This window comes from Ostrea edulis, chromosome 4 (assembly GCF_947568905.1).
Source record: "Ostrea edulis chromosome 4, xbOstEdul1.1, whole genome shotgun sequence".
NCBI classification, from domain to species: Eukaryota; Metazoa; Mollusca; class Bivalvia; order Ostreida; family Ostreidae; genus Ostrea; species Ostrea edulis.
Window position 1 is genome coordinate 30,537,663 of NC_079167.1, and position 26,643 is coordinate 30,564,305.

Below are 26,643 nucleotides of genomic sequence, written 5' to 3' on the forward strand. Positions count from 1 at the left end.
TAATCAGACGAATACCATCTGTCAATGTTATAAACAGGTACACAAATACTTTCTCATCACATGGAGTCGTAAAGTACATTTGTGCATTCCTTGCATGAGAAATAATTACTGCAAGAGTCTATCATCTCTGATTTCCGTTTCCATGACCCAGTGATTTCGGGGTCAGTGCAGAGATAGCCATTTCTTGATCATAAAATACCTGAAATTACTTGAACAAAGATGTTGAATTTTTTTAAACGTATATATATATAATAGCTTTTAAACGTATTTAGCTTAAATTATCGTTATTTTAAAAAGCGCGTAAACGAGACTTTATTTCCTGATATATAAAACTTGCGTCACACGTCGTGTGTCTGAAATATGTCATATTTACATGAAAGTTGAACCAAAGAGGGAGCTGGAGACCCCAAATAGATTCCTTTATTTAACTAAACGGGGCTCTCAATATTTGCAACTCCTTATAGATCAGCCACCGACACTTGTGTTCACGCTGTTAGACAGATTAACAATAGAACACGCACATTTCTATAGATTGCTATGGTGTCCTTATTTCTTCAAAATGATGGAGTTTACAAACTCCTACAAAACTGGAGATTATGTATATTTTAAAATGAGCAGCGTTTCGCGAATTCTATGGTCGTTACACAGGGACCAAGCCCGTTTAATTGGGCCCGAACTCTGTGATACTACAAATATACATTCACAGAGTTCGGGCCCAAAACGGGCTTAGGTGGGTCGTTATAATGTTCTTATTTGCATTAGGTCGAGTGCTGCCATATCAAGTTTTAGGCCGTTCTTTACATACTGATTTTGACTACGGACTACTCCGTTTACCTGATCGAGATAGAGGTTAACAGGGGCTACTTACTCTTCCTAAGCTCTGGTGTGTCCAGTGGTCCGTGTTTGCCCTACTCTTAATTTTATATTCTTTTTGAGATTTAGGAGATTGATCACTTCACTGATATGTAGACTACCATTTGCTTTCATAGATACAATACGCCAGACTGAAAAGTTTCGTTAAGAAGTTCACGATTAGCATGAAATTTTATCAACAATTACTCATATTTTCCATCTTTTGATATCATGTAAAAACACGTATGTTACAGCTTAGTCTGAAATAGATGCACAGCAATGTGATATTTCGAAACTGTACCGATTTAGGAAAACATTGCACTCATAAAATACACAGAAATTGATGTAAATTCTTGGTTTCATCAAAACATTTTTAAATCATGTTCTTGTATACAACTTGTACAATGACAATGTTACAAAGACGATCAGAATGTTGATTGATGGCATTCGATCGTCTGCTGATTCCGTGATGACGTGTCCGGTTCACTCGATTCCCCGTATAAGAGTTACGTGAGGAATATCTATGACCACTGTTTTGAACGGTCATTTAGGATTTAGCGCTTATACAGGTAAGACAAAGCATCAAAGCCAAGTAGTGTTTCCCCATCAAACATTAAAGGGGCTTTAGCCGTCATTTTGTTACCAAAAATTGAATTGAATGAAAATTGCTCGATATTATATATTTCAGTAATAACACCGGTGTTTAATTATTTCAAACACATTTTAACCTCAAAACAGGCACATTAAAATGTGATTTTGGTGATTAAATAATCATTGTCTTGCAAGACAATAATTCTTCCTTGTATATTTCTTTAAAATGGTTATCTAACGTGGTTTTATTAGGTTTCTCTTGTTTTTTGTACAAAATAAATGTTTTTATTAGTCATTAATATACATGTACATTCCTATGCCATTGAGAGATTTTGAGGAGGAAAAATGGTTGCCATCACTTTAACAACTAATCTCTTTTAAGTTTGTTGGGGGTTTTTTTTCATCATTTTTAAAAATCTTTTCTTTTTCTTTTTCTTAACACACGTAATTTGTCCGAACAAATTTACTTGTTTGTTCGAACGAATTTCTATTTCGTCCTAACAAAGTGGTAATTCGTCTGAACGAATTTCTTATTCGTCCGAACAATTTGCTATTTCGTCCGAACGGATACATTTTCTTATATTTGGCCTTTCTACGCCGCCGTAATTTTATGCCAATGACTGTCATTTAGTTTTGATATGCCAGTAAAAAGAGGAGTTGCAACATTTTATTTACTTTCGTTTTCTTCTATAGGGTCAGTACTTTTATTTTTGGACTTGAGAACCATCTTTAGTGGTCAACAAGAAATGCATTCAATTTTCTTTCATGCTCTTGTATATAGTATTTCAAAGTCAAACTGAATTTATTTTACAATTAACACATTTTTTCATATAACATGTTCTTAAAAGAATTTTCTTCGCGTGAGTTTCTACAGCATCCATATATACATGGATATATGCTTATGGAGGAAGTACTCTTTGATTGAGCATTTGTATCAGAAATTGTCATTTTGTGACATTTTAGGGTATACAAATCCCCTTTTAGTGCGGAAAAGGTACAAACTTGAGTTGAAATACCCTCTCCCCGCTTTCAAAGTTTTCTGGAAATCCCCCTTGTGTTCCACCAGCAATCTTTAATAAATACCTGAAAGATATTTTATTTTATTTTTTTATTTTTTTGCATCTATTTATTTTATTTATTTATAGAGTTTTATATTTATTTATTCATTTTTTATTTATTTGTTTATTTATTTTTTTTATTCATGAAAAATAACACATTTATTCTTCTTCACAGAATGAGCGGATTAACTGTGTTGTGTACATTATTTCTCTTTTCTGCGCAAGCGACCGGAAGTGGCAACCCCGGCGGACTCTTGCATGGATTGCTCGGTAGAGGTAATGGCGGTAAATAAATATGAAATGATATCTCAGAAAAGTTTAGAAATCTTCTAAATCATGAAAATAATCCAGAAATCAATAACATGGCTTTATATATCAAACAGGTGGACCTGGTGGTCAAGCAGGCCGAGGTTCATCCGGTGGTCAAGGAAGCCGCGGTTCAGATGTAGCACATCTCATCCAACAGTTTCAGTCCTTCGGTAGACAAGGCGGAAGAGGTGGAGCTCCGGGCGGGGCTTTGCCAGGTGTAGGGCACGGTGGCTTAACTGGAGGAGCACTGACAGGCGCAGGACATGGCGGTCTTCCAGGTAACCTAGGCGGTGGAGCGATTCCAATTTCTGGCGGCGGATCTCCGGGTTTACAGGGCGGTTTCGGGGGTTCTTTTGCAGCTGACGCATCATCATTCCTAGGTGGATCATCCCCGTTTGCTGGAAACGCAGGTTCCTTCCCAGGTGGACCATCCGGGTCTGGCCCCAACATTGGTGGACAGAGCAGTTTATTTACTGGTCAAGGATTCCCCGGAGGCAGCCACGGGGGTGCTAATGTAGTACACAGCAAGACCCACAGTGGTTCATCTATGGTCTCTGGCAGTGTAGCTAACAGTTTTCCAATTGGTGGGGCTGGTCCGTCAGTCGGAGGACCTCGTGGTTTAAATGGTCTCGGTGGTTCGGGTTTTATTGAAAACCAAGATGGTACCGGAGGAGCGGCTTTCTTGCAAAACTTACTTGGTGGATCCAGCAGCCAAGGGAATTTAGGAGGTGGTCTTGCTGGACTTCTTGGAGGTGGTCCAAGTGGTGGACATATCGGATCCGGTGGGGGATCGGGAGGATTGTCATTCGGAGGAAATCTGTTAAACGGACCAGGTGGAATTTTCGGGCTTCTTAATAGCGGTTCTGATGCAGGCGGTGGAACTGGAGGTATTTCGGGACTTGGAAGCAGATTCCATGCCGGATTTGGTGCTCATTCTCTTTCTGGACCCCAAAGAGGTCCGCAAGGTGGCCATAGTGGTCAGTCATTGTCTGCCGGTGTTAGCTTCCAAGGTGGCCAATCCGGATTATCACATGGAGCCGGAGGAAATATTCCTCTAGAGACAGGGGGACTTCAAGGACTCTTAGGTGGAAGAACTAGTGGAGGACACGGGGCATCTCAGGGAAGTTTAACAAGTGGACTGCATGGACTTCTAGACAGAATTAGTGGAAAAGGGGGTCTTGCTGGTGGACCCGGAGGTCTAGCCGGTGGACCAGGAGGCTTTGCTGGTGGACCCGGAGGTCTAGCTGGTGGACCGGGGGGCTTTGCTGGTGGACCGGGAGGCTTTGCTGGTGGACCCAGAGGTCTAGCCAGTGGATCCGGAGGATTTGCTGGTGGACCTGGAGGTCTAGCCGGTGGACCTGGAGGATTTGCTGGGGGACCCGGAGGCTTTGCTGGTGGACCCGGAGGTCTAGCCGGTGGATCCGGAGGATTTGCTGGTGGACCTGGAGGTCTAGCCGGTGGACCCGGAGGCTTTGCTGGTGGACCCGGAGGCTTTGCTGGTGGACCTGGGGGACTTGCTGGTGGACCCGGAAGCTTTAGTGGTAAACATGGAGGTCTAGCTGGTGGACCTGGAGGCTTTGCTGGTGGACCCGGAGGCTTTGCTGGTGGACCTGGAGGCTTTGCTGGTGGACCTGGAGGCTTTGCTGGCGGACCCGGAGGTCTAGCTGGTGGACCCGGAGGCTTTGCTGGTGGACCCGGAGGTCTAGCTGGTGGACCCGGAGGTCTTGCTGGTGGACCGATAGGAATATCTGGAGGAATCCAGGGAGGACCAAGTGGGTTGGGGGCAGTTGGAGCACCAGGTCATCTAGGAGGAGTTGGTTCAAGCTCTGGATCACATGGAGTTGTTAAAACAAAGCAAAAGCCAATTGGTTGAATAGAAAAAATGACATGGTGTTTTGAGTCCCAATGTTGTAAATGTATTTAACTAAAAAGTTATGTATTATAATGTGATGCGATTATTCAGAAAGTAAATTTTAAAAAGAACAGATTCCAGAGTGCTATGTATAGCATTGTTGACTTTTGTCTTTTTTATTTTCAATCCGAAATTGAATTCTTCCACCTTCCTATTCCAGAATTAGTACAAGACAAACATTTTATTGTACACCTATGTTTTATTTTTACGAAACCAAGGTATCTTAAAAATGCTTAGATAGCCGACTGATCTAATACGCTGGTCATGAATATTATGGAATGTCGTGACTTTTACCCCCCCCCCTCTCTCTCTCTCTCTCTCTCTCTCTCTCTCTCGATCGATCGATCGATCGAGACCTTTTCACTCTGGATTCCTAAAATCAAAACGTCCGGTAAACCGAATGCTTTTGTCTAAATCAAGCCCATTCAACCGTGCAAACTAATTTGAAACAAGTTCATTCAGTAAAACGAACCCATCTAGAACCTACGAAAGCCCATTGAGCTCATTTTCGAAGCAAAAAAAAAAAAAAAAAAAAAAAAGGTTCGCGTTATAATGAGAAACTTTAGCGAATAAACGCATAACTTTCGCATTATAACGCGAAACTTTAGCGAATAAATACGTATTCTTCGTGTTATAACAGAAAACTTTTCCGAATAAACGCGTATTTTTCACGTTATAGCGCGAAATATTCTGCATATATATAGTTATGCAAAACAGGAATAATGAATATGCATTTATAAGAAACTATATACACACACGCTCACATGTCTACCTTCTATCCACGCATATTTCAGAATGTTTGACAAATATGATACATGTATATATTAAATTTTTTTTTATTGAAATCATATTTGTAATTGATTAATACCAGTGTTGCTTAGTTAAAAACGGGGGTACAAAATTTCGTTTAGTTGAAATCAAGCCTTAAAATGTCACAGAAATTTAAAGAAATATTAGATTATCAACCACTAAATGTCTGAATGAATGTTATGCTATTGCGTAAATCTACATTTTCTTTTGATTCATTTATTAACTTGAAAAACTCGTCAAAATGTTTCTAGAAAGCACTTGGTAACTTACATGTAAGTAATTTTCTTCCGATAATAGACGAATCCACACTTTTCACAGGTTCTGTCCCTTGGCTGTCATCATTTGGGAAAAAACCCACAGCAACCCTTGTAACTTGTATCTTACTATTTTATAATTTTGTCACTATACCCCACGCAAGTGAAGTTGGGGGGGGGGGGGGAGGTGTTACTGAAATCACCTTGTCCATCTGTTCGTCCATCCGTTTGTCCAGAGGATATCTTTAACACCAATGAACATATTTCGTTAAAACTTTATATACATCTTATAAAAATAATGAAGTTGTGCAGTTGCTATTTTGTTTGAGATATTTTAACATTCAAGGAAGTTAGGATATTTCTCTTCAATTATAAGGGGGTATTGTCAGTTTCCGGAAGTTGTACTCCTGTCATTTTTATTGAAATTCATCAACATTCAAGGAAATTGTGGATATTTTCATTTTATGAGTGTTTTTACAACTTCATTGACTTGGTCATTTTCTTTTACATTTTGTAATGATCTGTTCTTTCATAGAGACTACTTCATTAGTTTTGGAGATGGTATTATAAAATCATCAGTCCATTTGTCTGTCTGCCCATCTATCTATGGAGGATTTTGTTAATAAAAGATGTGTTGTTTTCTGGCTCATGTACACTGAATAGTAGTTATCCATATAATATCATTCAGAAATTATCAATATTCTGAGTAACACACTACTACAGAATAGATAGGCTTGCGTTTACATTAATTGCTCTCAACAATCATCATATCAAAAGGATGTGTTTATTCTTCAATGAGCATAAATTCGCGATTTTCCACCATCCAATGTGCCATGCGGGGGATATTAGTCAGGACAGTTCTAGATTCATATGCTTTAAAATCACATCTTATTGTCTAGAAAGACCTCTCCTATGTGACAATTAATAACACAAAATAAGTACAACGGAATCAAAGGTCAATAAGGTGATATTGCACAACGAATTCAAATTATATCAAGAGATGTGCATATACAAAATTACAAAGTACAGCTAGACACTTCTACCGTTATTTTTCCTCACTGTAGTGAACAAATTATTTCATGTTACTTTTTGATATTGGGCGCATTTAATCAATAAATTGGGGTCTATGCCAGCGTTTCGTGTTTATTAGCAAAAACCTTTTATAACGTTATAGTTTCGCATTATAACGCGAAATGTATGCGTTTATTCGTGACAGTTACACATTAATAGCGAAAGTTTCACTTTATAACGCGAAAGATAAACATTATAACGCGAAAGTTACGTGTTTATTCGCAGAAGATTTACATTATAACGCTAAAGCTACGCGTTTATTTGCGAAAGTTTGCGTTTAAAAAATTCAGCGACGAAAATGAGCTTAATGCATGGGCTTTGATCAAACATCAGTTGAAATATTAAATCTGGGGTCGTTTTTAAATGGGGTCACTATCTAATATAGCATCGGCTTGAAGCGTTGCAGTTCATACCATTTTAAAATACAAACTCCATTTATATTTACATTTACTTTCATCTCTGTCGGAACTCCAAACCGTTAATTAGATGGGTGGGTGAGTGCGTGCATGAATTTGTGTGATCACATGGCTTTTTACAAACAACAAAAAAGATAGTTATAAATAAACATACACGGATAAGTATGCGTGTCGAAGGGTAATAGTATCTAATATCCACAGGGGATTGTCTTCCGGATTGTGAAAAATTGGGGGGTGGGGGGGGCATGATAATATGAACCCTCTATTTAAAATCGCGGTGCGTGTTATTTTTACTTATTTAAGCGATATGTTAATGTTGACATCTTTATCAAAACGAATTTTAAGTAATTTTATAGAGGATTCATGCTTTTATGCATTTCTTTTTCCCCCACGATCCGAAAGTCAAGGTCCTGTGATTAAACCCAGGGTGCCTTCATTATCATGAAAGGTGAAGATAACGAACAGTGATCTATCTCATAACTCCTAATAGGAATACAAAATAAAGAGTTCGGCAAACACAGACCCTGGACATACAGAGGTGGGATCAGGTGCCTAGAAGGAGTAAGTATCCCCTGTTAAGCGGTCACACCCGCTGTGAGCCTTGATCAGGAAAACGGAGTAATCCGTAGTCAAAATCAGCGTTTGATCCAATGATAGGTGAAATCTTCGTGCATATGATGCAGCACTGGCCTCAGACACTGAGAAGGGTCCTTCCTTGGAACGTATATGGGTCATTATCAAATTTCGCAGATTTTTCAGTCACTCCAAAAAATCTTGTTAATAAGCTATGTAAATGGGAAAAAATGAATATCCACGAATCAAGTATAAATAAGGTGTCATATTACAAAGCATATTTTTATTTTTGTCATACATTTAAAGAAGAAAACTGACCCCAAGCTACATAAATTGGCGTTTTGGGGCTGTCAATAAATCCCAACCTTCTCTTTCAGGTACAATACCATAATTAATTTCATATTTCATTTTAAAAATAAACTTGCACCATGTAATAGTTACTTTTTATTGAATTTTTTCATGAAATTATGATTCTGAACTTTTGACAAAATATCATGAGAAGGTTAAATATTCATGTACAAAAATTTCTGATAAGTGGTGTAACAGAGATGTAAAATCTAAAAATACATTGGGAAATTGATATCAAATTGATATGTGAATACCCCCTGTCATTAATGACATCACTTCCTGTCACCAAAAAAAAACAATGCTTGAAACAGTGTGATTTGTGATCATGAAATATTTTCAAATTTGGTAAGTTTGGTTTAATGAGTACAGTTTAAAACAAGTCAAAGGTGTAACACTGATTTCACAGATAATTTTCAAAATAGAAGCATGGGATGTTCATCCATAGTTCCTATTATAGATATAATTTTAGATGTAGATTGCTGCTATCTGTATTTAATGAATTCCTATGGCTACATCGACATATTTAACCTCAATACATCATTGGTGTAACTGTCAGTTGTGTAACAAAGAATAATGTTACACAACTGAGGACAATTGTAACACCACTGACATGTTTGTATTATATGGTAAACTTCTAAAAACTTAATTGATTTAGCTTATTTAGTCACAATTAACATTATTATCTCCAGGTAGGTCATTTTGGATAAATTAAAGCCATCATATGAATATATTAAATATAAGATATTTCAAGTGTTACACTATTGACTAAATTTGTTATACCACTGACATTACAATTTTCTCAAGAAATGACAATGGATAAATGCTTAATGTTATAACTTTCTACAATTCTTCTTTTATTTTTAATAGAAATTGCAACTTTTGGGATCATTGCAATGCATATTCCATTTGACAATTGTCTTAGACTATTGAAATTTGCTGTATATTTTATGTAACACCAATGACTAAATTGTGTTTCCATTGACAAAATAACAAGTTATGGAGTTTATTAGAAAATGGTATTATAAATCATAATTAAGGGCTAGTTTCTTCGATTTTACAGAGAACACTTTTTAGAATATACCTTTCATCAAATTGAAGAGAAGGGAAGGTGGGGGGGGGGGGGTATAGACCTATCTCCAATATTTGATGTTTAATTCTGTCCAAGTTATGATACAATTAATACCAAACCTTTCATGAGTAATATGTAAAATTATAATAACAGACACCTGGAAATAATTTCTATAAATATTCCTCAACTGGCACTTAATTACAATAAGAAATGGTAAATTTTCTATATATTCCTTATAATGATGCAATCACTAGGGAACCTCAACGTGCTGTGCACCCTCTGGATTGGGGGGGATAACTCGTGCTGCAATGTGAAAAATGGATCCCATTGGAAAGGTAGTTATTGAAAAGAAGACACACTTAAACAATGTCCATTTGCAAACATACACATGTAATCACTATGACCATTTGACCCCACCCTGATACCACACCCCTACCCAATTTCCAATTTTGGTAAAAGACACCTGCTCCTTATAAATATCCAATTACTTTAAAGTTAGTATCAAAAGCATTAAGGAAAATGTTACTTAAATGATTTACACATACACACTATATGCTAAGTTTGGTCCCCACCCTGGAGTCTGACTGAATCAGAACCTTAGTCCTATACCCCAGGGACCACGAAATGTACAATTGTGGCAGAGGACTTCCTGCTCTTCATGAAATTTAGTTTTCCTTACAGATTTGCAGTTATAAAGAAACTTATTGAAACTGGGTCAATTTTTGTTCATCCCCCGAGGCCCTAGGGGTGCAGGTGTCCTGAAATTTACAATTTATTCCCCCTTGTCCCAAGGATGCATCAGAATTTGGAATGGTAGTTATCAAGAAGTTAAAATTGTTTAATTGTTAATGTACAACGCATGGCAACAGACACAGACCAAAAGCAATAGGTCACCTGGTTAACTCAGGTGACCTAATAAAGATGTATATTTGAAATTTGTCTGTGGTGTAAGTATGTTGACACTTTTAGTGATTACCTTTGACATAATTTAATATTGCATATGTAACTTACACAAACACTATGATCAGTGGAGTAACGACAATATAAGTGGTGTAACACACACCTTCATCATTTGTACGTACAAGCAAAAATATTCTTGTCCGATTTCTTTTTCATTGAAAGGAAATGTATGAAATTATTCAAAGGAGTGGTATTGATTCATTTTTAGCTTTACTGTTAAAGTGTTTGGGTCCACTTCTGTTATTTTTATGTCAGTGGTGTAATTTACCTGTCAGTGGTCAAACACATTTTGTCATTGGTGTTACATGAACAATTTTCTTGATCGCAGACAAAGATGGTCATATATCAGTATCAAACTTTTCTTAAAATAAGATTTAAATAAATCTATTTAATCTGTAATAATATTTTTGTGTCATTTTGTAATAATGCAGGTATCATGTTAAAAAGAGAGGAAAGTTTTTAAAATAGTATCTCAGATATACCATTTTGTGTCAGTTTAATTATAGAATTACTAAGTTTTTTAAACATCAGACCAAAATATATCAATTTTAATGCTTTTTTGCAATTATTTATGCCATTTTCAAGTATATGGCATTATTACTTATCCCTTTTTCCCTTTATTATATATGTTTGTTACACCATTAACAGATTTGTTTTACCTATTCACCTTTGACCCCATTTTTTGGCAATGGGGCACATTTCATGTTTGCAAAATTTAATATGTTTTACCGTAATGTTTGATAAACATGTTATGCTTAAAAAAAAATGGGAATTTAGAGCTATACATTTCTTGTCATTTCTAACTCTGAAAAATCTGCGAAATTTGATAATGACCCATTCACAACACGTGCTGTAAGCTTCACAATTTTATTTAAAAAACCAAAACGAGGCTCATTACATTCATCAGTTTAACCTAAGGGGAGTAACTCGAACAAACGCATACATAATACAGTGATTGTCGTTTGATATATGTCAAGCATATCATATGAATGATTTCAAATCATTTCAAATCCTTCTCGTTCCACTGGAACAAGTCTATGGCAACTACTTGCCAGGGGTAGTCAGGTATTGGGTGGGGTTCTTTGGGGTTTGAATTCCTAAACAATAGGCATTCAGGGCAACTAGATACCAGATTCTGTACGTCGGTGTGAAAACCAGGCCAGAATAGGTCAGTGCGAACTCTGCGGAGGGTCTTCTCAATACCTGCTTGACCTATATGGAGGCTATCATATATCTCACTACGGAATGACGTTGTGATCAGAATTTTGTGACCTTTGAGAACAAAGTCGTGTATGTAAGATAATTTGTCTCCGTGGTTCCAAAATTCTATAAGGATGGTGTCGCATGACCTTCTTTCATCAGGCCACTCATTCATAAGGACCTTAATGAGGGTCTGGAGGTCAATGTCTCTTGTAGTTGCAATGCGGATATCATCTAGCCTGCGGTTTGAGATGGGCACACAACTAATTATGATATGGACGTGTTAGTCCATGCCATTTGAGTACTGAGGATAACTTGGGCAAATGTTTACGAGGAAGTGTGTCGGCCAGGGGAATCTTAGTGCCCAGTATATAGATTATATCAAGGTCATAGTTTCCCAACTGTATCAACATCCTTTGGAGACGTGGAGGGACAGCATGAAGGTTGTTTCTTAAAGATTGGAATGAGGGGTTTGTGGGCAGATACCTTACAACCAAGATATAATAATGGAAACATTTGCATCCAAATTAAATTGCGAAAACTTCTTTCTCTATTTGAGCACAATCACATTTACTCTGGGTCAAGGATTTGGATGCATAAATAATAGGCAACGTGAAGTACAAAATGGGCTTAGATGGATCAAAATATCTAAGAATTGGGTCTGAGCTAGAGGTTAAAATGTTTTTGACTTCTTCATTCTTTTCTGCGGCTCGTCCCAAATAAATTCTGTGTAAGACGTTTACGCATGGGACTTGTAACATTTGACAAGTTGGGTGCAAATTTTGACAAATAGGTCATCATTCCGAGAACAGTCCGAAGCTCGGCTTTGTTAGTGGGAGGGGGCATATCCCATATAGCGGCCACTTTTTCCAGATCGGATTCAATACCACTTGAGGTAAATATATGACCGAAATATTTTAACCCTATCAATTGCTACATGCTGTTTATCTATGTTGAACCTGAGACCTGTCTGCTGTGCCTTATCTAATACCTTTCTTTTGGCTGCATTTCCTTATCTAAGACCGTTCTTTTGGCTGCCTTGCCTTATCTAAGACCGTTCTTTTGGCTGCCTTGCCTTATCTAAGACCGTTCTTTTGGAGGGTTTGGTCATGCTCTGCTTGTGACCGACCATATACAAGTATGTCATCAATAAGGGCTATGACACCGGATGTATCTTCAAAAGAATGGTCGACCTTTCTCTGGAATTCATCCTGTGATGATTTCAAACCAAATGGCAGTCTTAAATATCTGTACCTCCCAAAGGGGGCGTTGAAAGTTGTTAAGTATGAAGATTTCCATATTTATGTAGCAATATTCGATTATCACCTGCATATGGTGTTTATATCTCTTAACTGATTCGATACGCAAGAGCTTGTTCTGCGTATGGTAAGTTTTTAAATCGAGGCAAGCTACTGACAAACAAGTTGATGGTACAGGGGTTTCAACTGTCTCGTTTAAAGTTAGCATTTCGCAAATTCTATGGTCGTTATAACGATCTAGTTTGCCAATACAACCCATCATTGGGTCAAATGCTGTCTGACGTGTTTCATACCGATTATTAGACCGTTCGTGGCACACTGATTTTAACTACGGATAATTCCGTTTACCTGATCACGATATAGGGCTCACGGCAGGTGTGACCGTTCGACTGGGGATGCTTACTCCTCCTAGGCACCTGATCCCACCTCTGATGTGTCCAGGGGTCCGTGTTTGCCCAACTATCTATTTTGTATTGCTTATAGGAGTTATGAGATTGATCACTGTTCGTTATCTTCACCTTCCATAAGGGAATAGTGCTATAGCCATAACGAAGGTAGAGTTTAGTGAATATTTTGGCACCTGCAAAGTTCTGGAAGGGTGTCCTCCAAGGTTTTCATGGGGTAATGGGGTCTTTGCATTGCTTTATTGAGATCCCTGGGGTCTAAACTCACCCTTAACTTATTGATAGTCTCAACTACAACTAAATAGTTGACCCACTGGTTTGGCTCTGTGGCCTTTGCTATGATGCCCTATGACTCCATACGCGTCAGATCTTGGGGAAAGTTTCTCGAAAAGGACAAGTCTGATGATCCGCGCCTGTCAACTGGACGTGCATGATCCGACTCTTCGGATCAAGTTACTGGTAGTAATAATATACATTATTCCAATGACTTTCATAGTTGAGTTACTCCTCTTTACGTATACGGCGTGCCAAAAACACCACAAAATATCGATGGTTTGCTAAAACATTTAAGTCTAAATTTGAAATATTTCCCATTGTCCGATTTTTTGTATGTTTATTAAATTCTATCGAGTTTGTTTCTGTTGCAATTACATTGAGGTGATTTGCTAGATTGACTAGACTTATAGTAAATAAGTCCCTTTTATGGATTTGTCTTTGGACTCTAGGGGTCCTTTTTGAATATAAGTTTGACATTAGACTGAAATTTCCGCCACGTTTCCGGTAGATTCGTATTGTCCCAGTACATCTTGGGAATCGACGATCCAGTTAGATCCGACATCTTTCTATTTGTCCGGTGTTCTTAGGGTCCGTTGATGACTCTTACTTACTTACTTAGCCCTTTGCTCCTCTAGGGAGCATAGGCCATTGATGAACTCCCTCCATCTGACTCTGTCTGGCGCTAATCTTTCTGCTGAGTTTCAGGTGTAGCCTTGCTCTTTTAATTCTGCCTCCGTAACTCTGCGCCAGCTGCTCCTTGGTCTTCCTCTGTTTCTTTTTCCTTGGGGGTTCCATTTGAGGGCTTGTTTTGACTCTGACACCAGGTAATGTTCGTGCGTATGATGCAGCGTTGGCCTCAGACACTAAGGAGGGTCATTCCTTGGTACGTACAATTTCGGTTACGCCTCGGTTGACAATGGTTTCTAGTTGACAATGTTTTCTCGAGGGGTAAAAGTATTCAATGTTACCCTCAACTTCATGTAATATTTGTTTTATTATACTGAATGTTATATATTAACAACAAAGCAGAAAAACGTATGTCTGTTGACATTTGATCACAATCACTAGATCATGTGATGTTATTGGCAATGTCTTGTAAATCAATGCAGGTATTAACGTTTATTACAAACGCTCAAACGACGTCGTCTAACAATCTACGGCGAACCGTACGTGCATAAATTTGACGCATGTGATAATTTTTATATTATCACTCGTTGTCAAGTAATGTTACCCGTTGCTAAATAATATCACTCTGAGGTGCGTGCTTTATATTCTCATTGGGAAATATCATATGGGTTTTTTTTTTATCAATACTTCTCGACCAATCAGATTCGAGCAATTTACATGAAAGTATGATAAAACACAATATGAGGTGGATTTTTATTCAACATAGGATGTCTATAGTTAGTAAATAATATCAATGTTTTCATAGAAATCTTGAACGCTTATATATATAAAAAAAAAAAAAAAAAAAAAAAAACCCCAGAAATTCAACCAATTCATATTCACATTCCAGATCAACAGCATCCTCTGTACGTATTTTATGCCAGTTCAGTACTTGTTGTAAAAACATCAGGCTACTGAATCTCATCAGTCCTCGCTGACCAGGTCGGCATAAATGTATACTTTGTTGCCCTTCTCGTGCTTCTCCGTCACACTGAATATCGCCGCGGGGGGATACAGGGCCTCCTCCTCCTCGGGATATCGGGAGTACTCCTCAATACGTCTCGGACTCCAGATCGACTCCCGAGAGTTATTAAACACAAATTCAACATTTCCCGTGAAATCTAAATCGTACATTGATGAAGATGTGAACGATGACCAAAGAAACGTTGTTCCAACTTTGTACTGGTCAACGAATTCCTGCTTAAATGAGACTTCTCTGTAGGTAAAATTTGACTCTTTGCGTAAATTCGGAGAATAGAGCATGACCGCCATTAGATAGGCTGTGTACGGGGCCAGGTTCTTGTCTTTTTCAGTCAGTTTCTTCTTGCCACATTTGTGACTACGCAAAGAATAATTGACGTCATCATAAATCCAGTCAGTATAAACATAAATGGCGGATTTATCTAAATCAACATCCATGAATTTTTTAAAATCCACCGCGGCTTGTTTATCGGCTTTCTTCAGGGTATCCGAAACCGTGGTCAGAACAGTATTTATGTCGGTGCTGTAAAGGTCTTCAAGAGCTTCAAAAAATCTACCAGTTGTTTTTATAGAAGAGTTCAAGAGAGTTATGCCATGGTTAACAAGAGCTATGCCGTCAGATTTCAGAGTGGACAAACAGTCGGAATCCTCGAATGTTTTCGGCTTTTCAGCTTCATCTCTGCGAAGTAAATGGGCTATTCTCTGTTTAGCCAATGGTCGAGGCAACTTAAAGGCTTCATTTGTGTGAAGAGTGAATACTATTGTGAAGCCAATGTAAATTGTGGTTCGCATTTTCCCCCTGTTGAATATTGATAAAAAGGAGATGTTAAAACGGGTGCAATAATTACAATTTAGTAATACTGTGTACAGGCTTACATCGTATGTTCACGGTTTCGGGTACTTCCGTTTTTACACGGTTTTGAATTCACGAAATTGATATTAACAAGTTATATTCATTACAGTTTCCATTTCAAGGTTTTGGCCTACTTTATAAATCGTAAAACTTGCAGTGAAAATAAGCTTGTTTGGATATATTAGCTGTTTGACTTTAGTAAGTTTTTTTTTCCTCCCTAAATTTACCCTAAATGTTCAGATTCATCATTTACGTAAGGGTTAATGTACGAGTATCGCTCCATTGTTTTTAAGGAATGGAGTGATACGAGTACATTGACCCACTTAAAATCCACCTTTGCTGGGCCCAAATAAAAACTAAACTTTGTGCATTTTAATCATGTCTTACGTTTTTCATTCTTTTGTTGCATGCATTTATATCTACTTGTATAAAGGTTGACCTACTTTCCGAACACTCCATTCCTGAAAAATAATGGAGTGTTCGAAGAAAAGAATGACGTCATAGGTGGATTTTAAAAACTGTTCTATGACACACCTCCGCCTGCTGTTGTATCGCTCTCAGGAGAACACGTGCCAGCAAGTTTAAGAATAAACTAAAAATTGAAAACAAATATTCCTGATACTTACAGTTAGCTGACCGAGTACCACGCAGCACGAGGAAAAAGAGCGGACGTTGGTATTTGAACGTGGAGTGTGGTATATATACATGTATATAATTGTCTATCGTTCTACTAATTGAGGTTTAACTGTGTTTCACATTATTAACTCTTGACATGATAATGACATGTACAACTTTTAAAAATGTGTAATTTTAAGCAAGTATAATTTATCCAGCATTTAACGCACCACATGCATGAAAATCAGAACTCTGGGAAAACTGCTGATTATTATTCCAATAACTTGTTGGAAGAGTCGGATCATGTCGATTTATAGGCTCGGATTATCAGATCAAACGAGACGTGATTCAACTCTTCGGATCAACTTACTATAGTAATGATGATTTTGTCATAAAATCCCACGCATATTTTAAAATACACGTTCATTTAAGAAATAAATTTTGTTTTTGAAAGTAAATTTGGGTATGAATTGCGACGCTTCATAAAAAGGACGCCGACGTGAAGCGCCGCGGTTCATACCCTCATGTATTTTCAGAAATGAAAGTTATATCTAATATTTATATTCTTCTTTCATTTTGTCGGAATTCCCAGTCGTTGAAATAGACGCACAGTATCTATCAAGATTCACGCGCCAATTGTTTACAGCAGCGCATTTCATTACAATTTGTAAAGATTTCAAAAACAAAAACAATGAAAATATGAATATCCACGTGTATATGAATATCTAATTAGCAAAAACACAAACATCTAGCGAAATTACATTTTGATTACGCAGCCCTGTCTGTGATTCGGTCGATTATTTAATTCCACAGAAATGTGCGTTTTTACACTGTGGCGTCATCAATTTCAAGGGATTTTGATATTCAGAAAGCCATAGTGTAGTGACCCGAGAAGTTGGATCACACTCCGTGAAATCAGTAATATTGACACACGTATGGGTATCTAGGTAGATAGGCACATAGGTCTGCACAAGAGTTAGTCAATTTAATATACTTATTAATTCAGAATCAAAACAAACAACACACAAATGATTTTCTTTATGTTATCTTATCACAATATCATATGTTATTAATTTTATCTAAGTTTATTTGTAAATTTGATTAATCTGTTAGAGTTAGATTATTAAATCCGGAGATGGGATATCGTGACGTCACAGCATGGTTGTTAGGCCTTGATGAGGATGTTCAAAATATCGTTAAAGTATCTCCGTTGTTGGATTGTTGCGAGGGAGTTTAGACTTCTGAAGCAACGGATGAGAAAGAAAATTGTTTCTTAGCTTAATCGTGCAGGAGAATAGGTTTGTTTCGGTGAATCTAATAAAATCGGTACCGAATCGAGGAAGGGGTAAAAATGTCGCTGCACACGTGTGTATTTATATATACATGTAAATAAAAGCTCTTTTTTTTATTCACATCTATTTATTGATTAAAATTCAGATACCTGTGATAGAAGTAACCTTTTCTTTATAGTTATAGTGCAAGATAGTCGAAAGTTTGAAGTGAGTAGTGACGCGAGGTTTCATTGTGTGACCAAAAAATAATTATCAGTCAAGTCAGTTTCAAAATTGATAATTTATTATTTCGCCTTCAGAATCATTTCTTGTGTCTACAACCAACAGCAGAATTCAAACTCACCTACCTACCTATACGACAATGTATTTTTGACAAAACCGCGAAATCAAAATCATAGATTTTTCATGATTGAAAACAGTCTATTGATGCAAGTTTAAACAAAACTAGATTTATGTAGCGATGCTGTAGAAACCGTGTAGATATAGCAGTTGTAGACTACTTTTGCACATAATGCCAACGCAAAATTCTGTTTCCGGTGGACAATTTTCTAAATTATCCTAATTGACTTTTCCGAAGTGAATATTAAAGTATTGACAATTGTTTCAAATTAAATGTATTAGGTATTATTTACAAATTCCGTGGAATAAATTGTTTCTCAAACCAAAGATGGAATATTGTTTTGAGCTGTTTTGTTCCTTGAGATCTACCCTTGGATAGCACAATAAAATGATTTTGAAAATTGTTATCAAGTTATTTGCTATTTCATATTTACCCCGGCCTGTGTTAACTTTGTTCCTTCTCCCAATTACAGAGTAGAAATATGGATTCCAGATCTATTTCAACTCTCTGGTAACACCGTTGGTACCTATATAGTCTCAATTCGAGGGCGGGATATGTAAATGGATATGTGAGAATTTTGATGTTAATTAAACTTACGCAGTTATTGTATGTATTTTATTCTATAATACTTTCTATTTATTTCGGAAGACATTTAAGATGGCATAAAGTCAATATTTCGATGTTTCACATGTTTATCTTTCACTGTTCTATGTAATTCATTATCCCTGCCATTTTGCCAGTCTTCTCGAACGTTATTTGTTTTCTGCAATTTCATTGGCTATGAGACTTGATGCTGGCTTATCAGATTGAGCGTTTATTCTTAATATCTTAAGGTCTGTCAGTCCTATATAAAGCATGGCACGAGCGAGATTGGCTTCCCCTCTCTGCTAGGATCAAGAATTTGGTTCCTGCTTTACAATTAAAGAACTGTGTGTTCGATTCTTTTCTTTGCGTAGAGTTTGATTTTTCTTGACAAAATGTAGATATCTTAGTAGAGTCGAGGTTTACTTTGGTTCAGGGTAGAATTTGAAATCCTTTACCTTAGTATTTGTAGTTATGTATTTAGGCTATTTCAGCGTTTGTAATTAGCCGTGAACTGTATTATTTTAAGGTGTGTGCGGTCCGCTGGTGCAGTAACACTGTATGTTTTTGATATTGTATGGAAGCTCGTTCGTGTCCTAAATTTGGTTTTTTCTTATTATTTCGGTACACATTTCTTCGTAATCCTGGTCACGGCACCAAGCGGACCAGACCGGGATTCGAACCGGGCCCTCTGGATCTCCAGTCAGGTGCTCTACCACTATACTCTTATGTATTTTCAAAAGTGAAATTGATTTCTTATCAACATATTTCAATGCATTTTTTCGATACACATAAATTCATTAACCCAACCCCCACCTCCTCCCCCAAAACAAAACAAAATGGTTTGTTGCATTTGAGAAGCAGTAGGTGATATTTGACGGTTGATTATAGCCAATGAATGGTCTTCATTTCCAGTTCACCATGACGATGCGAGAGGTGGGACCTCTACAAAGCAGGGGTCTAATTATCATATAATATCGAACTTTTTGCCAAAAATTGCAAGCGATGCGGCTGGTAAAAAAGAAAACTAAGATGACAGCGTGATATACCTTGTGAATATTTCGTTCATAGGAAGTCAATTTTCTAAACATAAATATCTTTAAATATTTCGATTGCCTGTGTATGAAATCTTTGGAATCGGACGAGGCTTGTTTATCGACTTTCTTCAGGGTATCTGAGACCATGACCAGAACAGTATTTATGTTGGTGCTGTAAAGGTCTTCAGGAGCTTCAAAAAATCTACCAGTTGTTTTTATAGAAGAGTTCACGAGAGTTATGCCACGGTTGGCAAGAGATATGCCGTCAGATTTCAGAGTGGACAAACAGTCGGAATCCTCGAATGTTTTCGGCTTTTCAGCTTCATCTCTGCGAGGAAAATGGCCTATTCTCTGTTTAGCCAATGGTTGAGGCAACTTAAAGGCTTCATTGATGTGAAAATTCTTCATAACATTTTGTTGTTCTTGTTACTTGCATGTATACCCATCCTTGTGTAACTTTAGAGACTAATGTATAAATGAGACAAAAGAGTAAAATGAATAGTACAGAGAAGCCAATGGAAAAAGTGGCTTTCATCTTGTTCCTGTTGAATAATAATAACAAATTAAAACGTGGGGAAAAACACAGTTAAACTGTACTGATACTGCATACAGCTTTAAATTCCCTAGTTATTTTCACGGTTTCCAATCATTCCAGTTTACACGGTTTACACGTTGATATTCATTGCAGTTTAAATTTCTAGGATTTTTGTCTACATTTAAAAGTAATAGTAAAATTAACCTGCGGTGAAAATAAGCAGAATATATGAAATCGTTTAAATATGAAATATGTTTTACTGAGTCTTTTTAACGAAAGAAACATCATAAACGATGCTTAATGATATTGATTGGTCTATACCGTATGAATTGTTAATGATAAGACGCCTGCTGATAATAGAAAATCATTAAGGCAGTATACTGATCACGTGATTAAAATATCCCGCCAATCCATCACACTTGGATCACTATCGAGACGCTTAAAGCAATATAAGCTGTAGCTGACGGTCGTAAACTACCCAAGGAATGAATAAAAATTAGTTTCAATCACGCAATTTAAAGGATTTAAGAAATTTGTGCAAATTCATTCGAGGTCTTAATACAAAAGTTTATCCTCCCGAATGACACTTATGCATGCATATTTTGTTTATATATTGCATTGTATGCACCCCTTGCAATAAACCAAAAAAAAAAAAATATGTTTCTATAGATCATTGAAAAATCATCTCTATACCATGTAGATATGTTGGAAATTAAAAATTCTGAAAAACAAGGTTAAATTCGGGGGTAAATCCAGTAATTGGAAGGGGGTAGGGTGTCGTAAGATTACACCTACCGTTAGTCAGGTTTTCAGTCTTTGAACGTAATTGATTGGAACGAGACCAAAGAAGAATAACTTTACTTCGAAACACAACTCAATGGCGGTGTTATAGAGCCAGACTTCCCCCCATAGTGAGACTCCCCCCTGGAAGTCTGGCTCTAGAGTGAGACTTCCCCCCAGAGCCAGCCTTCCCCCCGCGGAAGTCTGGCTCTAGAGTGAGTCTTCCCCCTGCGGAAGTCTGGCTCTAGAGTGAGCCTTCCCCCGCCCCGGTAGTCTCGCTCTAGAGTGAACCTCCCCCCAGCAGACGTGCTGTAGAATAAACCTTACCCCCCAGGGGGAAGACTCACTCTAGAGCCATAACACCCTCTTGAAGTCTCGCTCTAGAGGGACACCCCCGCTTTCATCCCCTCCTATGCAAACTATGAAATAAATTTTAGTTTATCGGGCAGGGAATTACTTACCTATCTACCTCTCTACCTACCTACCTATACCTACCTACCTACCTGCCTGCCTACTTTTTTAAAAAATGTTTTATTTTTGTATTTTCAACACATTTATACATACAAACATTCAAACTGTAATCTACACTCGCTCATTCACACTTGCAATTACTCTGTGCACCTTCTGTATCAACAATAACAGTGAATTGTATATATAATATATACATGTATAATATATACATACACACACATAAATATATATACAGACATAAACATACATATATACACATACACATTCAAAGATAAAGGTAATTATTTTAGTTTTCACATAAATGTGTATTATGATTTTCAACAAACTACTTGTCCATTATATTATCATACAACGCCCATTTACCAAGCATTTTGGATTTGCTATGAAATACATTTTGACAATATTTTTCTAAATTTCTATAGTATTTAAATGTGCTTTTTTGCTAACAAAAGAAGAAAATTTTCTAAACAACTTCCATCAATATTGCCTAGTAACACACTTCTTTTTGTGATTTTATAACCTTTGACAAATGCATTGTACCATTTCACAAAATCTCTCCAGAAGGCGGATACATACACCCAGTCATAAAAAATATGAGTGACTGTTTCTCTTTCACTTTTGCAAAATGAACAAGTCATTATCTACAAGTTTAAGTTTGCGAAGGAAAGAGTTTGTAGCTACAGTGTATATAACACATAAGAATACGGTATTGAAAATAAATTTATTTTGTTTCTTTTGTGCTTAAAGATGCATTCATATAATGAAATTCCCAACATTTTTCTGAAATAGTTTCTCTGAGATAAGTTTCCCACTTCTCTCTTTTGAGTTGTGGGGCTATGAACTCCTTTTCCTTCAAAACTTGATATAAAAATTTAACATAAGAACTAGAGTTCATTATTTCTGTACAATACACTGATTTGAACTCAACAATTTATGATGTACTTTGCATTGTTTTTAAAATCAGCAATTTGTCTCTTGATTTCAATCCCAAGGTGTAATAACTTGCATTCCCAAAGAAGAAGAAAATAGACGCTATATAAAAAAATTGGCGACCAATATCATTATTAATGTTAATTACAAAATTGGTTTTAGTGCCATAGCAAATCGTTTAAAGAAAGTACTAACAAGTATCATAGGTGACTCTCAGAAGGGTTTTATAAAGGGACGGTTTATTGGTGAAAGCACTCGTTTTTTGTATGATTTGACTGACTATCTAAAAAGGGAAATCAGCCAGGATTGTTATTATTAGATTTTGAAAAAGCGTTTGATTCATTGGAATGGGATTTTATTGTAAAGGCACTCAGGTCCTTCAATTTTGGAGAATCTGTTGTAAAATGGTTTCTTACTCTATACACCTCTAGTACCAGTTGTATAATTAACAATGGAAACTTCAGTCTTGAACGAGTCTGTAGACAAGGAGATCCATTGACACCATATATATTTATTATTACAGTAGAATTGTTGGCAAAAGCACTTAAAGAAAATCGAAATATTAAGGGCGTAACTGTGGCTGGAAAAGAAAACAAATTAGGCCAGTATGCGGACGACTCTTTTTTAACGTTAGATGGCAGTGAAAAATCACTTAGAGAATCTATGAGAGTTATTGATATGTTTAGAATGATTTCTGGACTACGTTTAAATATTTCAAAATCACAAGCAATTTGGTTGGGGAGCAAATCAGGTTCGGCGGAAACTTTGTGTAATGATCTGAAAATAAAATGAGGAAATAGCAATTATAAGCTCCTCGAAATAGTATTTACAAAACATCTGGAAGACATGACTTTATGTAATTATCAATCTAATATCAATGCCATTAAAAATTGCTAGCTTTGTGGACTAAACGGAATTTAACTCCAATAGGTAAAATCACAATTATCAAAACTTTAGCACTCCCAAAGCTCATACACTTATTTTCAGCATTGCCTGACCCAGCTAAACAAGTACTGGAAGAGTTGAGTAAAATATTTTTTAAATTCATTTGGGGATACAAGGTAGAAAAGTTGAAAAGATATACCATTGTGGTTATTTATGATGAAGGGGGCTAAATATGGTACATTTGGCATCTTATATATCTTATATTAAGCTGAAATGGGTCAAAAGGGTATATGGCAACATATGTTGCATAGGATTTTGAATCTTAGAAATGTGGATTTCATTTTTCACCTATCCAAAGAAAAACTTAATGAATTTGTAAATCATATTGACAATGTGTTTTGGAAAGATGTGTTTAAAGCTCTATCAAGAGTTAAAGAAAGCGCTCTTTCTGTTACAGATTATTTGAATTTAGATATAAGAAACTTTGTTGATGTTAAATAATGGAATTTTAATACAAATTGGGTTGACAAAGGCATTAAGACCTTGAATGACTTAGTTTTGCAGAATGAAACATTCAAATACTTTACTGATGTAAAAGATGTGGTAAGTACAAAGAACTTTTTGAGCTATTGTCTTATTTCAAAAGTACCCTACCTACCAACTTACCTACTTCTCTACCTGAAGTTGTACACATTTAAAGCATAACCGATATTTGTACGCAGATGAGAAGAAACATAAATTCGAAATTTCCTCATTTCATTTTTCAAACTTTTAAAACTAACCACGGCATAGGTATTGTGTGGGTCAAAGTTCAAGGTCTATGGGTCAAACAAAATGGCTTATCAATTCCAATGCGTTTTATTCATCGTTTTCTTCTCTTGAGTTTGATGAACGCCTTAAGCAAAATCATTTATGCCCTGCTGAAAAAGGTCCTGGTATCTAAACAATCCCTATAAAGTGATAGTAGTTTACCAGGAATAAATGGAGGGGGAGGTCCTGCTATGGGGGGGGGGGGTCTGACTCTACAACTAGTGATAGAGTAGGTCTTCCCATGGGGAAGTCTGGTTCTAGAGTGAGCCTTTCCCGGGGGTTCTTCTGCTCTAGAGTGAGCATTCCCCCAGGAGAAAGGCTCACTCTAGAGCCAGGCTTCCGGGAGAAGGCTCACTCTAGAACCAGGCTTCCGGGGGGGGGGGAAGTCTCATTATGGGGGAAGGCTCACTCTACAACAGCGGCATACAAAGGTAACATTCGATCAGTTATTGATTTATCATTTTATTTGTGTCTTTGTAATGATTGTTTAATCCCAACTATCAGTCAGTAGACCAAGTGTTCTTTTATAGAAACCCCGTTGGTTGACAGACGTCAAACTTGTTACAGTATAAGTAGATTTGAGGTCACAAGGTCAAGGGTCACGTTATTTAGAAATGTCTGCTCAGTATCTTGAGAACTCTTGTGATATTGTATTGCAATTTTTTCGGATTGAATTTCACAAGGTTATTAATCAATTTACTCTAGGTATAAAAAAAAACACTGCTTGTCATACCTGATCAGAAAATACAGTTGTATCTTAGTCTTCTTAAGAATAATGTTTTTGAATATTTTTTTAAGAAATATGTTGCAGGTTTAACAATATTACTATGAAGACAATTCATAAAATCACTTAAAGAAGTTGCCTCCCTTGTGTGAATACAATGAATTACATCTTCAATGGATGTCTAATCTACATTCGGGCAAAGAGTAGTTAGAGAAATTTTGAGTGTTGTGAATTTTGAAACATTATTTCTGATACAAGGATAGAGTGGAGCAAAATTGTTACAGTAAATTTAGCTTAGACCGGACCAGGGCCCTTATTCACAAAATATCTTACGACTAAGCTCTTCGTAACAAGAAAGGTCACCATCCTGTTTAAGAATATCGTGAATTTCTGGAATCTCACAGAATATAAACGAAACATTTCTTCTTTTTTCCCCCATGTTATTGATTTCGCCGAAGTCACAGTACGAAACTTTTTTCCAAAGTAGTTTTAAAAAAAGTATTGCAACCAAAAAATATGGAATTATTTCAACAACTCCTCCCACGTAAATCTGTTGAATACTTTGTGATTTGTTGCACAGTGGTTTCCTTCGATCTATGAATTGTGTTATTAGAAAAACCTTGTCATCGGTGGAACACTCTTTCCACATAAAGATATTCACAAACTAACATGGGTATCACCTGGAGGACGAGATAAGAATCAGATTGACCACATCGCTATTAATGGTAAATGGACGAGGTCACTCCAAGATGTGAGAGTGAGACGAGGAGCTGACGTAGGGAATGACCACCACCTAGTCACTGCTAACATCAAGTTGAAATTGAAGAAAATAGCACCAAAGTCAAATATTAAAAAGAACGACACAGGGAAGCTTAGTGAAAACAAAATCAAACAAGACTTCAGAATAGAGTTAAGAAACAAATTCCATGTCTTACAAAACAGCAACATAGAAAATGAAAACCAAATAGACGAAAATTGGAACAGAGTGAGAGATATCTTCAGCAAAACAAGTGAAAAAGTATTGGTCTTCAGAAGGCAAGTTCATAAAGAATGGATTACATCAGAAACGTGGAAGCTAATAGATAAGAGAAAAGACCTTAAGAAGCTATGTAACACACACTCTGAGAGAATAAAAGATAAACTTGCAGAACAATATAGCAACAGCAGTAGAGAAGTGAAAAAACCGACAAAAAAGGATAGACAAAATTTTATAGAAGGAATGACAAAGGAAGCTGAGAAAGCTGCCTCCGAGCAGAGAATGGGAGATCTTTACCAGATAATCAAAAAACTATGTGGGAAAAGAAGAAACGCAAACATGCCAGTAAGAGACAAACAAGGAGCAATGATAACATCAGAAAGACAGCAATATGAGAGGTGGAAAGAACATTTTGAAGAGGTTCTTAATCGACCAGAACCCACTGTATTAGCAGAAATCCAAGAAGCAGAAGATGACTTAATAATAAACATTAAGGAACCGTCAAAATAGAGATTATGAAAACAATTACGACACTAAAAAATAACAAAGCATCTGGAAATGATCAGCTACCAGCAGAAATATTTAAAGCTGATCCCACACTAGCAACAGCTATACTCCACCCACTTTCTTTTCTGCAAGATCTGGAACGAAAACATCATACCAAATACATGGGCTGAAGGGAACATTATTATACTGCCAAAGAAAGGAGATCTAACCAACTGCAATAACTGGAGAGGTATCACCTTACTTTCCATACCTAGCAAAGTTTTTAGTAAAATTATAATTGATAGAATAAAGACAGCA

General features: G+C 36.8%; 2 protein-coding genes across 5 annotated transcripts; one reads left to right on the forward strand and one right to left on the reverse strand.

The window, feature by feature from the left end:
• Positions 1–1,368: 1,368 nt before the first annotated feature.
• On the forward strand, positions 1,369–4,798 carry LOC125671908 (uncharacterized). Of its 4 annotated transcripts, none has more exons than XM_048907896.2 (3): positions 1,369–1,421; positions 2,677–2,777; positions 2,885–4,798. In XM_048907896.2, exons 2-3 carry the CDS (start codon positions 2,678–2,680, stop codon positions 4,681–4,683), a joined length of 1,899 nt encoding a protein of 632 aa, XP_048763853.2. In that variant the 5' UTR covers positions 1,369–1,421; position 2,677; the 3' UTR covers positions 4,684–4,798. The 4 variants fall into 4 exon arrangements, with proteins under 4 accessions (XP_048763853.2, XP_048763852.2, XP_048763850.2 ...); XM_048907895.2 differs by having other exon boundaries at positions 1,385–1,421; positions 2,677–2,786; XM_048907893.2 differs by lacking the exon at positions 1,369–1,421 and having other exon boundaries at positions 1,480–2,786.
• Positions 4,799–14,730: 9,932 nt separating this feature from the next.
• LOC125670627 (uncharacterized) lies at positions 14,731–16,607 on the reverse strand. Its single transcript, XM_048905909.2, has 2 exons — positions 16,489–16,607; positions 14,731–15,808 (listed from the first exon to the last, which is right to left on the reverse strand). Exon 2 carries the CDS (start codon positions 15,799–15,801, stop codon positions 14,953–14,955), a length of 849 nt encoding a protein of 282 aa, XP_048761866.1. The 5' UTR covers positions 15,802–15,808; positions 16,489–16,607; the 3' UTR covers positions 14,731–14,952.
• Between the last annotated feature and the right edge of the window lie 10,036 nt (positions 16,608–26,643).

What these genes read in the sequence shown, in the direction of transcription:
- LOC125670627 (XM_048905909.2), bottom strand. Translation starts at nt 15,801, where the DNA reads ATGCGAACCACAATTTACATTGGCTTCACAATAGTATTCACTCTTCAC.
- LOC125671908 (XM_048907893.2), top strand. Translation starts at nt 2,645, where the DNA reads ATGAAAAATAACACATTTATTCTTCTTCACAGAATGAGCGGATTAACT. An exon ending in GCTCGGTAGAGGTAATGGCG is followed by an intron (nt 2,787 to 2,884) that starts GTAAATAAATAT and finishes TATATCAAACAG; the next exon opens with GTGGACCTGGTGGTCAAGCA.